This window comes from Lepidochelys kempii, chromosome 23 (assembly GCF_965140285.1).
Source record: "Lepidochelys kempii isolate rLepKem1 chromosome 23, rLepKem1.hap1, whole genome shotgun sequence".
Classification (NCBI taxonomy): Eukaryota; Metazoa; Chordata; order Testudines; family Cheloniidae; genus Lepidochelys; species Lepidochelys kempii.
This window is the reverse complement of record NC_136402.1, coordinates 18,666,784-18,677,324: the sequence shown is the minus strand read 5'-3', so window position 1 is coordinate 18,677,324 and position 10,541 is coordinate 18,666,784. Positions and strand designations below refer to the sequence as shown.

Here is a 10,541-nt window from a genome sequence, read left to right as displayed (position 1 = left end):
GCCCAGCGGGGAAGGGCGGGGCCAAAACGTCTTAGCCCCCCCCTTCCCCTCCTCATGTCTTCTCTCCCCCCCAGGCACCTGCTGAAGCACCTGCTGCCCCCTCTGCCCTCCACACCCTCCGCCCGTCCCAGCCCGTGAGACGCCCCCAGGGCAGCTCCAGGGGCTGAGCCCACCCCCCATGTGCGTGGGGGGGGGAGACACGGATGGAGCCACGCACCCCCCGCCCTTGGACACAGGAGCTGTCTGCAAAACCATGGACTTTATTGACCTCGTTCCACCAGGGGAATTGGAGGGACGGACGCGGCACCCCAGCCACAGCTACCTTGACCCCAGGCTGCAGGGGGGGGAATAAAAGGAGCAAAATCCAGCACCCCCGGCTCAGCTGCTGTTTGGTGGGGGAAATGGCGGGGGCTGGTGCAGCAGTTGGCAGGGGAGAGAAATGGGGGGGGTTACCCCAGCAGCTACCGGGGGCCGGAAGTGGGGGGCTTGGATGGCGCCCGGGGGGAGTGGAGAATGGGGTGGGCGCCCCAGCAGAGAAAGGGGATGGGGGGCCCAGTGGAGGGGCGTTATATGCAGCCGTCTCAGGGGTCCCGGCTCCTCCCCAGCAGCGCCGCGTTCTCCTGCCGCAGGGCCCGGTAGTCGCTTAGGATCCGCTCCAGGTTGGCCAAGGTCTTCTTGGCCCCCTCGCTCTCGATCTGCGGGGGCAGATTAACTCCTTCAGCGCTGGAGCTGGGAGGCCCCCGCATTCCAGCCCCGCCCGCCCCCAGGCCCGGCTCCCCCCCCAACCCTCACCTGCTCCTCCAGGTCCCGGATCTCCCGCTGGATGGCCCCCGCGTCCTCGATCGTCTGGATCAGCTGGCTGCAGTTCTGGGGGGCAGCAGGGCAGGGGTTAATGAGTCCCCCGGCCGGGCTGCCCCAGCCCCCCACCCACCTGGGCTACAGCAGCCCCCCCGGCCATTCCCCCCCCCCCACTGGTCCCTTAGATCCACTCCTGGGTCTCTGGTACCCCCAGCCAACGAGAGCTGCCCCCCACTCTGCCCCCACTGAGACACCCCTGGTTCCCCCCGGCCTGTATCCCCCCACACCCACCTCGTGAAGAGCCGCCAGGTACTTATAGGCCTTCCGAACCGACTCGTCCCGCTTGGCGTCCTGAGGGGGGCACAGAGTCAAGAGGGGAGTCAGGAAGCCTGCTCCCCACACTTCCCCCCCCAATTGCCCGAGGCCAGCCCCCCCAGGGGAGCCCCAAAGCCCCCCAGTCACTCTCCTCTCTCCACCCGCGCAAGGGGCCCCTTTGGGGATCCACCTTATATTCCCCCCACACCCCTCCCTTCCATAACCCCAGGGGAGCACCCCTATACAGCCCCCCCTCCAGGCACCCCACATCTCCCCACCACTCCCCCAGTCCAGCCCCCCTCCTCAGGAGCTCCCCCACCTTGAAGACCAGCTCGTCGGTGACGGCGAAGGTCCGGTCCAGCTTCCCCGTCAGCCCGTTGATCTCCTTCTGCAGGGCCCGGGTGTCTGACAGGATCTGGGGGGCGGAGGAGAAGAGATCTACTACCGCTGCCGGGGGGGAGCCCCCCCATAGCTCGGGGACCCAGCCCTGCCCGTGGCATGGATAAGAGCTCGACTTCCGCGGCCGCAAAGGGCAAGGCCGGGGGGTGGGGATAAAAGCCATAAGTTACCGCTGCACCCCAGGGGAGCGCCCCCTCCAACCCGAGAGGGGAGGGGTAACCTGGGGGCATCTCCGGCCTGCGGAAGCTGCCGAGGGCAGGGGGGGCCCGGGGGGCGATTCCCCCCCCCCAGTTACCTTGGTGATCTCCTCCTTCTGCTTGCGGATGTTGCCGACGATCTCCAGGATGCGCTGGGTGTAGGCTGCCCGCGACACGTCCTTGGGGAGCACCTCGAGCTCCGTCAGCTGGGGGGGGGCGGGGGGGTCAGCGTCTGCCCCAGCCCCCCCCACCGGGCCCGGCCAGGGGGGCCCCACACGCACGGGGGGGGGGGATCGTGCGCCCAGGGGATGTGCAAAACCAGCGGGCAAAGAGGGCTCCCCCCCGCCCCCCCGCGGCATGCAAATCGCAGCCCATGCCGCCCGGCCAGCCCCACTTCTCCCACCCGGGCCCCGCCCCCCGCCCGAGAGGCCCGAGAGGCCCCGCCCCCCGCCCGAGAGGCCCCGCCCACCAGTTGCCGGCACAGCTCCTCCTTGCGCCGGGCCTCAGCGGCCGCGCTCCGTCCACACTCGTGCAGGGCCTGGATCTCCGCGACCCGCCGGGTCGACTCCAGCTGCGGGGGGAGAAGGGGGTGAGCGGGGGGGCAGCCCCCGGGCGGAGCCCCGCCCCCGCTGAGCAGCCCCGCCCCCACGCTCACCTGGCGGGAGTGGCGGGCAGCCCGCAGGTGCCGATACTGATCCACGAGCGGCCCCCGGCGCGTCTCCCACTGGGCGGCCAGGTGCACCAGGCGCTGGGCGCTGCCCTCCACCAGCAGCTGCAGCGCGGCCAGGTTCCTCCCCGCCTCCGGCAGCAGCTCCAGCGCACGGCGCTGTACGCGCAGGGTCCGCTCGCGGCCCCCCAGAGCCAGCCGCTGCTGGCACAGCCCTGCCGCCGCCTGGGGGCAGAGAGAGATGGGGAGCGCGGACCCCCGACACCCCCAGACACCCCCGCCCGGGGGCAGAGAGAGATGGGGAGCGCGGACCCCCGACACCCCCAGACACCCCCGCCCGGGGGCAGAGAGACCGGGGAGCGCGGACCCCCGACATCCCCAAACACCAGGGGCAGAGAGACCGGGGAGCACGGACCCCCGACACCCCCAAACAGCCCCACCCGGGGGCAGAGAGAGATGGGGAGCACGGACCCCCGACACCCCCAGACACCCCCGCCCGGGGGCAGAGAGACCGGGGAGCGCGGACCCCCGACACCCCCAGACACCCCCGCCCGGGGGCAGAGAGACCGGGGAGCACGGACCCCCGACACCCCCAGACACCCCCGCCCGGGGGCAGAGAGACCGGGGAGCACGGACCCCCGACACCCCCAGACACCCCCGCCCGGGGGCAGAGAGAGATGGGGAGAGCGGACCCCCAGCCCGCCCGCTTCGGGGCAGAGAGACTGGGGAGCATGGACCCCCGACACCCCCAGACACCCCCGCCTGGGGGCAGAGAGACATGGGGAGCACGGACCCTCCCCCCCAAGACATGGTTGCCCCCCCGCCCCGGGGGAAACGTCCCAGCCCCCCCCCCGCCCCTCACCTGGGAAAGGCTCAGCTCCAGCACCTTCACCTCCCCCCCGACGGCCTCCATCTCGGCCTCCAGGCGCCGCAGCTCCCCCTGCAGGCCGGCCAGCTCCTCCGCCTGCCGCACCAGCTCCTCCTGGGGCGGGGAGAGGGTCTCAAGGCCAGCATGGGGGGGGCAGCGGGGGGGCATCCTGGGAACACCCCTCCCCACCCCCCAGCTGGCTGAGTCCTGCCAGGGACCACTGGGGTAGCAACGAGAACTGGCCATCATTAGGGTCCAGGATTAACGATCAGCGAGGTGGTAGCTCTGAATTCCCAGCTGTTTTGGGGTCCCCCAGAGCACCCTTCCGGACCCTGCCTCGGGGTCCCCCAACCCCCAACTGCTGAGCACTCCCCCCGCTTTTTAAGGGGGTCCCCCCCCACTACCTGCTCCGAGGTCTTGGAGGACGGGAGAGTTTCCACCGCTGCCTGCATCTGCCCCACGAGTTCCTGAGGGTCCTGGGGGGCCAAAAGGGGGCAGTCACAGAGGGCCTCTCCCCTCAGCCCCCTCCACACTATCACTCCCCCAAAATTTCCCAGAGTCCCTCCAGAGCCCGAAAGCCTGCAGCGCCCCCATTCCCTGCCCGGCCCCCCAGATTCCCCTCTCCCAGCCACCCCAACCCCCCCAAGTGTCCCCCAACCTCCTGGGTAGCCCCTAACCCCCACCTCCATCCCCCCCAATCCCGCATCCGCCCAGACTCACCCAAGTCTGTCCAGGTACCCGGAGTTCTGAGCCCCCCAGCCTCCCCCAAGGCCCCCCCCATTCCCCACAGCCCCCCAACTCCCCCCCCCCATGTTCCAGCTCCCGGCCCCACAGGTACCTGTTCGTGCGCCAGGCGCTGGGCGCGGCTGAAGCGGGACCCCTTGGCCAGGGCCCCCCCGGTGCCCCCCGCGCTCAGCAGCCCCAGCATCTGGGCCAGGTCCGGCGCCCCTGGCTGGGGGGGGCCAGCGGCGCCGTGGGGGGGGGCGGCCTGACGCAGTTGGTCCAGCAGGCGGTGCCGGAGCCGCTGGTGCTTCCACTGCACGTACTCCTGGGGGGAGATAAAATGGGGGGGGCAGTGCGATTGGGGGACCCCCCTGCAGCAACCCCCCCGGGGCATGTATTCCTTGGAGGCCAGGGGACCCCAAACCCCTCCCCCCATGAGGGACCCTCCACAAACATCCAGGACCCTCCCCACCCCAGGCAAGAGCCCCCCCCGCAGCCCCCCTCACCTTGGGGGGCAGGCGAGATGCCAGCCCCTGGCTCTGCCAGTCGGCCTCCCAGTCGTGCTGCGCCCCCAGGTCGCCTGCGTGACGCTCCAGCAGGGACGGGGCCACAGCGCCCGGCCGGGGGGGCTGGGCTGACACCGGGGGCAGGAACCCCCCGAAAAACTCCCGGCGCTCTGCGGGGGGGGGGGGAACATGGAGGTCAGAGCCCGCCCCCCACGCCACCTCCCCCACCTCCCACCCATGCCCCAAATCCAGCCCCACAGACCCCTTCCCCCAGCCAACTCGACCTCGATCCACACCCCCTGCCTCGACCCCCTGGCTCCCACCCACGCCCTCTCAATCCATGTCCCCTCCACCCCTCTGTGCCCCCAATCCTGCTGCACCCGACCCCTCTTGAGCTCAGATCCAGCCCCTGCCCCCTTCCCGTCATCTACCAACAGGCCCCGAATCGCGGGGCAGGACCAAGGGGTGGGCGTGAAACGGCTTCAGCAGACAGGTGCCCTGCAGGGAGAAAACCAACACTGTTAGCCTGTGGAACTGCCTGCCACAGGACCCATTTGAGATAGGAAAGGGGGGCGCTGCCAGGGAACACCTGTGGAGTGAATCCCGGGGGGGGGGGGGGAGGCGGGTTATGGGGCGGTAGCACCTCGCAGACAGAGAGAGATGACAGGCCATTTCCATCATATGGGGGCGGGGCAATGCGGGAAAACAGGAAGTCCCGCCCCGCCAGCAGACCGACTTCTGCTCAGCTCTGCACCCAGCTTCGTGGGGCCCCGGCGTGGGAGGGATTTAAGGCCAGAGCTGTTCTCGGGCCGGGGGCTGGACAGGACGCCCCCCGCCACGCAGAGAACACGTCACAGGCCACGGCAGGGGCGGGTTATCGGCCGGCCTGAAGAGACGGTTCAGAGACGGATACTGCGGCGGGTTCAAACGCCACGAAATCCAACCGGTGCGTTTGGGGAGACTCAGAACGACACCGTCAGCAGAAGCGAACTCGAGCTCGTTAACGTCACGCACGTGACGCAGGTTAATTAGAAGACGAACCAGAACCTAACGCCGGTTCCTACATCATCTCAGGAACGTCACCCACCGGCCTTTTCCTCCCTATCGCAAACCTTCTTGACGGTTACTCTTAATAATAGAGTGTAATTTGCACCCGAAACCTTTCAGTGTCAGAACCACGATTATTCACCAGCCTCGTGTCAACTGAAACTTGTCGAGTTTCTAAAAATATTTGTTACCAGTCCCTTTGCGCCTGGAGGAAACGTCACATTTACACAGCCCCATTTACTCCGGAGCTCGTTTACCGAAGGCTGGTTAAGACTGGACGAGGTGAAGGATCCACTCTCATTTGAATATACGATCGATGTATTTCGTGCGTTAAACTGGACTATGCCAGGTTGAAGTCGACAACACACGAATTACAACAAAACACATCATTTATTAAATAAACGGGACCTGGTCTGGAATACGTTACACCTACAGGTAAAACAGAACGTCGAGTATTGTCCCATATATAAAATTCAATACGGGACGTCATGTTTAGTGTTTACAGATCATTGTGTATCGAGTAAATTCTGCATTATATTTATTCTGTTATAAAACAGGAGAATGTAATTAATTAATCTCGAGTACAATGATGTGTATTTAGTAGGTGTGAGGGGAGACGTGACGTGGGCACAGGCCACGGGACCCAACCCAGCCGGGTCTACGGGGGGGAGCCCCGAGGCCCGGCTGGGGAGGGAGGGAAGCGAAGCAAACGCTGCAGCCAGGACGCCGGGGTAGATGGGCCCGTGGGGCTGGGCTGCTGCGTGTGGCTGTGGTGTGGATACAGGGCTCGCCGGCTGGACACGTGGGTCGGAACCGGGGGCGCGGAGGGAAGGGACCCACCTGCAGCAGCTGTAGCCGGGGGGTGCGGCACGCGGGGGGCACCCAGGGCGTCCCCAGCTGCTCCTTGATCTTCGCTGCAATGGCACGGAGTAACCCGGCCGACTTCCCTGCAAGGGGGGCAAAGGTCATGGCCAGCAGCAGCGCCCCCCCCGATGCCCAGATCCCCCCCCCCGAGCACCCCCTCCGATCCGCCCCCCTGGCACACCTTCAACCCGGCGGTGTGGCCCCTCCCCGTGCCCCACGAGCCTCCCCTGCCCCCCCCACCCCCCCGGGTACCGGCGGGCTGCCTGGCGTCCTCAGCGTCGTCCCTGGGCAGCTTCTCCACCAGGAACAGCAGAAGGCGCCGGATCTCGGGCTCGTTGCTGTACAGAAAAGTCTGGTACCCGACCTCGCCCTGGTAGCCCAGCTCCTGGCGGGGGAGGGAGCGTCAGGACTCCTGGGTTCTCTCCCCGGCTCGGGGAGGGCAGCGGGGGCTGGGGGGGTTAGAGCAGCGGGAGCTGGGAGCCAGGATGCCTGGGTTCTCTCACCTGGCAGGCCTGGGCCAGGCTGGTGCCGATGCGGAACCGGGCCGACATGCCGGGGGGCAGCACGTGGCCAAGGCTGGCGCCCAGCGACGGGTAAATGAGGCGGAGGCATCGCACCACCGACTCCACGGTCAGCTCCGTGGTGAACTCCCGCAGGCTCTGCACCTCCTCGGGGACCTGCCTGGGGGGCGCCGGGGAGCCGCCGTCAGACAGCGCCCCCAGGTGGGCAGGGACCCGGTGCCACGGTGCAGCCACCGCTGGGGGGCGGCCGCTAGGAAACAGCTGCATATAACACCGCAGAGGGGCGGCTCGCCCAGCGCTGAAATTCGACCAGCCCCGACTGCCCGGGGAGAGCCCCCCGCTGAGCCCCCGACCCCGCTTCCTGCCCCCCGGCATCCCCTAGCACCCAGCACTAGGGGAGAGCCCCCCAGCAGAGCCCCCGACCCCGCTTCCTGCCCCCCGGCATCCCCTAGCACCCAGCACTAGGGGAGACCCCCCCAGCAGAGCCCCCGACCCCGCTTCCTGCCCCCCGGCATCCCCTAGCACCCAGCACTAGGGGAGACCCCCCCAGCAGAGCCCCCGACCCCGCTTCCTGCCCCCCGGCATCCCCTAGCACCCAGCACTAGGGGAGACCCCCCCAGCAGAGCCCCCGACCCCGCTTCCTGCCCCCCGGCATCCCCTAGCACCCAGCACTAGGGGAGAGCCCCCCAGCAGAGCCCCCGACCCCGCTTCCTGCCCCCCGGCATCCCCTAGCACCCAGCACTAGGGGAGACCCCCCCAGCAGAGCCCCCGACCCCGCTTCCTGCCCCCCGGCATCCCCTAGCACCCAGCACTAGGGGAGACCCCCCCAGCAGAGCCCCCGACCCCGCTTCCTGCCCCCCGGCATCCCCTAGCACCCAGCACTAGGGGAGAGCCCCCCGCTGAGCCCCCGACCCCGCTTCCTGCCCCCCGGCATCCCCTAGCACCCAGCACTAGGGGAGACCCCCCCCGCTGAGCCCCCGACCCCGCTTCCTGCCCCCCGGCATCCCCTAGCACCCAGCACTAGGGGAGACCCCCCCAGCAGAGCCCCCGACCCCGCTTCCTGCCCCCCGGCATCCCCTAGCACCCAGCACTAGGGGAGACCCCCCCAGCAGAGCCCCCGACCCCGCTTCCTGCCCCCCGGCATCCCCTAGCACCCAGCACTAGGGGAGAGCCCCCCGCTGAGCCCCCGACCCCGCTTCCTGCCCCCCGGCATCCCCTAGCACCCAGCACTAGGGGAGAGCCCCCCGCTGAGCCCCCGACCCCGCTTCCTGCCCCCCGGCATCCCCTAGCACCCAGCACTAGGGGAGACCCCCCCCGCTGAGCCCCCGACCCCGCTTCCTGCCCCCCGGCATCCCCTAGCACCCAGCACTAGGGGAGACCCCCCCCGCTGAGCCCCCGACCCCGCTTCCTGCCCCCCGGCATCCCCTAGCACCCAGCACTAGGGGAGAGCCCCCCAGCAGAGCCCCCGACCCCGCTTCCTGCCCCCCGGCATCCCCTAGCACCCAGCACTAGGGGAGAGCCCCCCGCTGAGCCCCCGACCCCGCTTCCTGCCCCCCGGCATCCCCTAGCACCCAGCACTAGGGGAGACCCCCCCAGCAGAGCCCCCGACCCCGCTTCCTGCCCCCCGGCATCCCCTAGCACCCAGCACTAGGGGAGACCCCCCCCGCTGAGCCCCCGACCCCGCTTCCTGCCCCCCGGCATCCCCTAGCACCCAGCACTAGGGGAGACCCCCCCAGCAGAGCCCCCGACCCCGCTTCCTGCCCCCCGGCATCCCCTAGCACCCAGCACTAGGGGAGACCCCCCCAGCAGAGCCCCCGACCCCCAGGCCCGACTGCCCGGGGAGGGCCCCCTGGCGAGACCCCCTGCCCCCCAGCACGGTGCCCCCCGCAGGGGGCGGGGCTTACGTTCCGGAGAGGCGGAGCGAGTGGATGAGGATCTTGTCGACCTCTTCCATGGTGGGGGTCGAGGGGCCCCCAGGCAGTGACCCCTGGGGGAGAAAAGTGGGCGGGGCATTGCAGCCGGAGCCGAGCAGCCCCCGCAGCCAGCCCCCCCCCGCGCTGCACACCTGGCGCCAGCCCCCCCCCGCGCTGCACACCTGGCGCCAGCCCCCCCCCGCTGCACACCTGGCGCCAGCCCCCCCCCCCGCGCTGCACACCTGGCGCCAGCCCCCCCCCGCTGCACACCTGGCGCCAGCCCCCCCCCGCAGGAAGTGGGGCAGAGGGACGTGGGGGGCACAGTTGGGGGTACAGAAGTGAGGGGGGATGGGCAGGGGCAGCTCCCGGGGAACAGGGGCTGGGGGGGTCCGGGGGGGGCGGGGGCTGGTTCACACTCACGGGCTCCCTCTTTGCGCTTCGGCGAGCCACGGAGTCACAGGACCCGCTGCAGGGACCGCTGGGAATTGTAGTCCAGCCCCGCCCCCAGCCGGGGCATGCTGGGAATTGTAGTCCAGCCCCGCCCCCAGCCGGGGCATGCTGGGAATTGTAGTCCAAGCCCCCAGCCGGGGCATGCTGGGAATTGTAGTCCAAGCCCCCAGCCAGGGCATGCTGGGAATTGCAGTCCAGCCCCGCCCCCAGCCGGGGCATGCTGGGAATTGCAGTCCAGCCCCGCCCCCAGCCGGGGCATGCTGGGAATTGCAGTCCAGCCCCGCCCCCAGCCGGGGCATGCTGGGAATTGCAGTCCAGCCCCGTCCCCAGCCGGGGCATGCTGGGAATTGTAGTCCAGCTCCTTCCCGCCCGCCCGGTGCACGCTGGGAATTGTAGTCCAGCCCCAACCTCCCTAACCGGGTGCATGCTGGGACGTGTAGTCCTAGTTACCACCATGGCCCCAATCCCGGGCCCGGAGCGGCTGCTGGTCCCGGGTGCGGGTTCTCCGGGTGCCCCCAGAGCAGGAGGTTCGGAAGCGGGAGCAGCCCCGGGCGACTGGCTCCAGAGCACCCCAACGTCCCATCCTGCGCCCGGCTCCTTCGGGGGCGGCTCCCTGGCCCTGCGTCTTCTGGGCCCCAGGGGAAAGGGGGGCGCTGAAAAGCCCGGGTCCGGCAGAGATGCAGGGAAGCCGACCCAGGGCCTTCGCCACCCCCCTCTTCCCCCTGGCTGTAGCCGGCAAGGCCCTGTGGGGTGAACTCTCGGCATCGGCTGGAGCAACCCCCCGCCCCCCACCTTCCCGTCAAGTCCCCAGCTTTCAACTCTCGGCCTCGCTCCCACTCCTGGGTGTTCCCGGGCTCAGTGGCTCCCCCATTAATGGAGAGGAGGGGGCTGGGGTTGGGGGGGGCTTTGCCCCACTTGTCCCAGAGCTTCCCATGGAACCAGGTCTTTGGGGGGGAGGGGAGAGAGGCTCCCAGAATGCACTGGGGCCAGCAAGAATCCTGGAGTGTGTGTGTGTGGGGGGTCGCCACTGAGCTCCCAGAATGCAATGGGGCAAGCAAGAGTCAAGGAAGAGGGTCAGGGATGGGGGGCAGGGGGTGGGGGTCTTGACATTCCCCGAATGCCATTGGGCAACTAGGGTTGCCAGGGAGGCCGGACGTGCCGGCCGCTTCTGGGAGCCCCCTGAGGTCGGCGCCGCCTGGAGCCTGCACCCCGACCCCTTCGGCCCCAGCCACAGCCCTCCCCCCGCTCTGCCCCCCAACCCCCTGCCCCAGCC

General features: G+C 69.6%; 1 protein-coding gene across 3 annotated transcripts; it reads right to left on the bottom strand.

The window, feature by feature from the left end:
• Nucleotides 1–244: 244 nt before the first annotated feature.
• CCDC22 (CCC complex scaffolding subunit CCDC22) lies at nt 245–9,302 on the bottom strand. Of its 3 annotated transcripts, none has more exons than XM_073321525.2 (17): nt 9,239–9,302; nt 8,810–8,892; nt 6,888–7,155; nt 6,637–6,769; nt 6,361–6,467; nt 4,905–4,971; nt 4,474–4,643; nt 4,083–4,292; nt 3,649–3,720; nt 3,239–3,358; nt 2,365–2,601; nt 2,179–2,280; nt 1,808–1,915; nt 1,433–1,528; nt 1,090–1,149; nt 793–867; nt 245–695 (listed from the first exon to the last, which is right to left on the bottom strand). In XM_073321525.2, the coding sequence occupies exons 2-17, from the start codon at nt 8,857–8,859 to the stop codon at nt 582–584; spliced, it is 1,989 nt and encodes a 662-aa protein (XP_073177626.2). In that variant the 5' UTR covers nt 8,860–8,892; nt 9,239–9,302; the 3' UTR covers nt 245–581. The 3 variants fall into 3 exon arrangements, with proteins under 3 accessions (XP_073177626.2, XP_073177627.2, XP_073177628.2); XM_073321526.2 differs by having other exon boundaries at nt 6,888–7,065; XM_073321527.2 differs by lacking the exon at nt 1,808–1,915.
• Nucleotides 9,303–10,541: the final 1,239 nt, after the last annotated feature.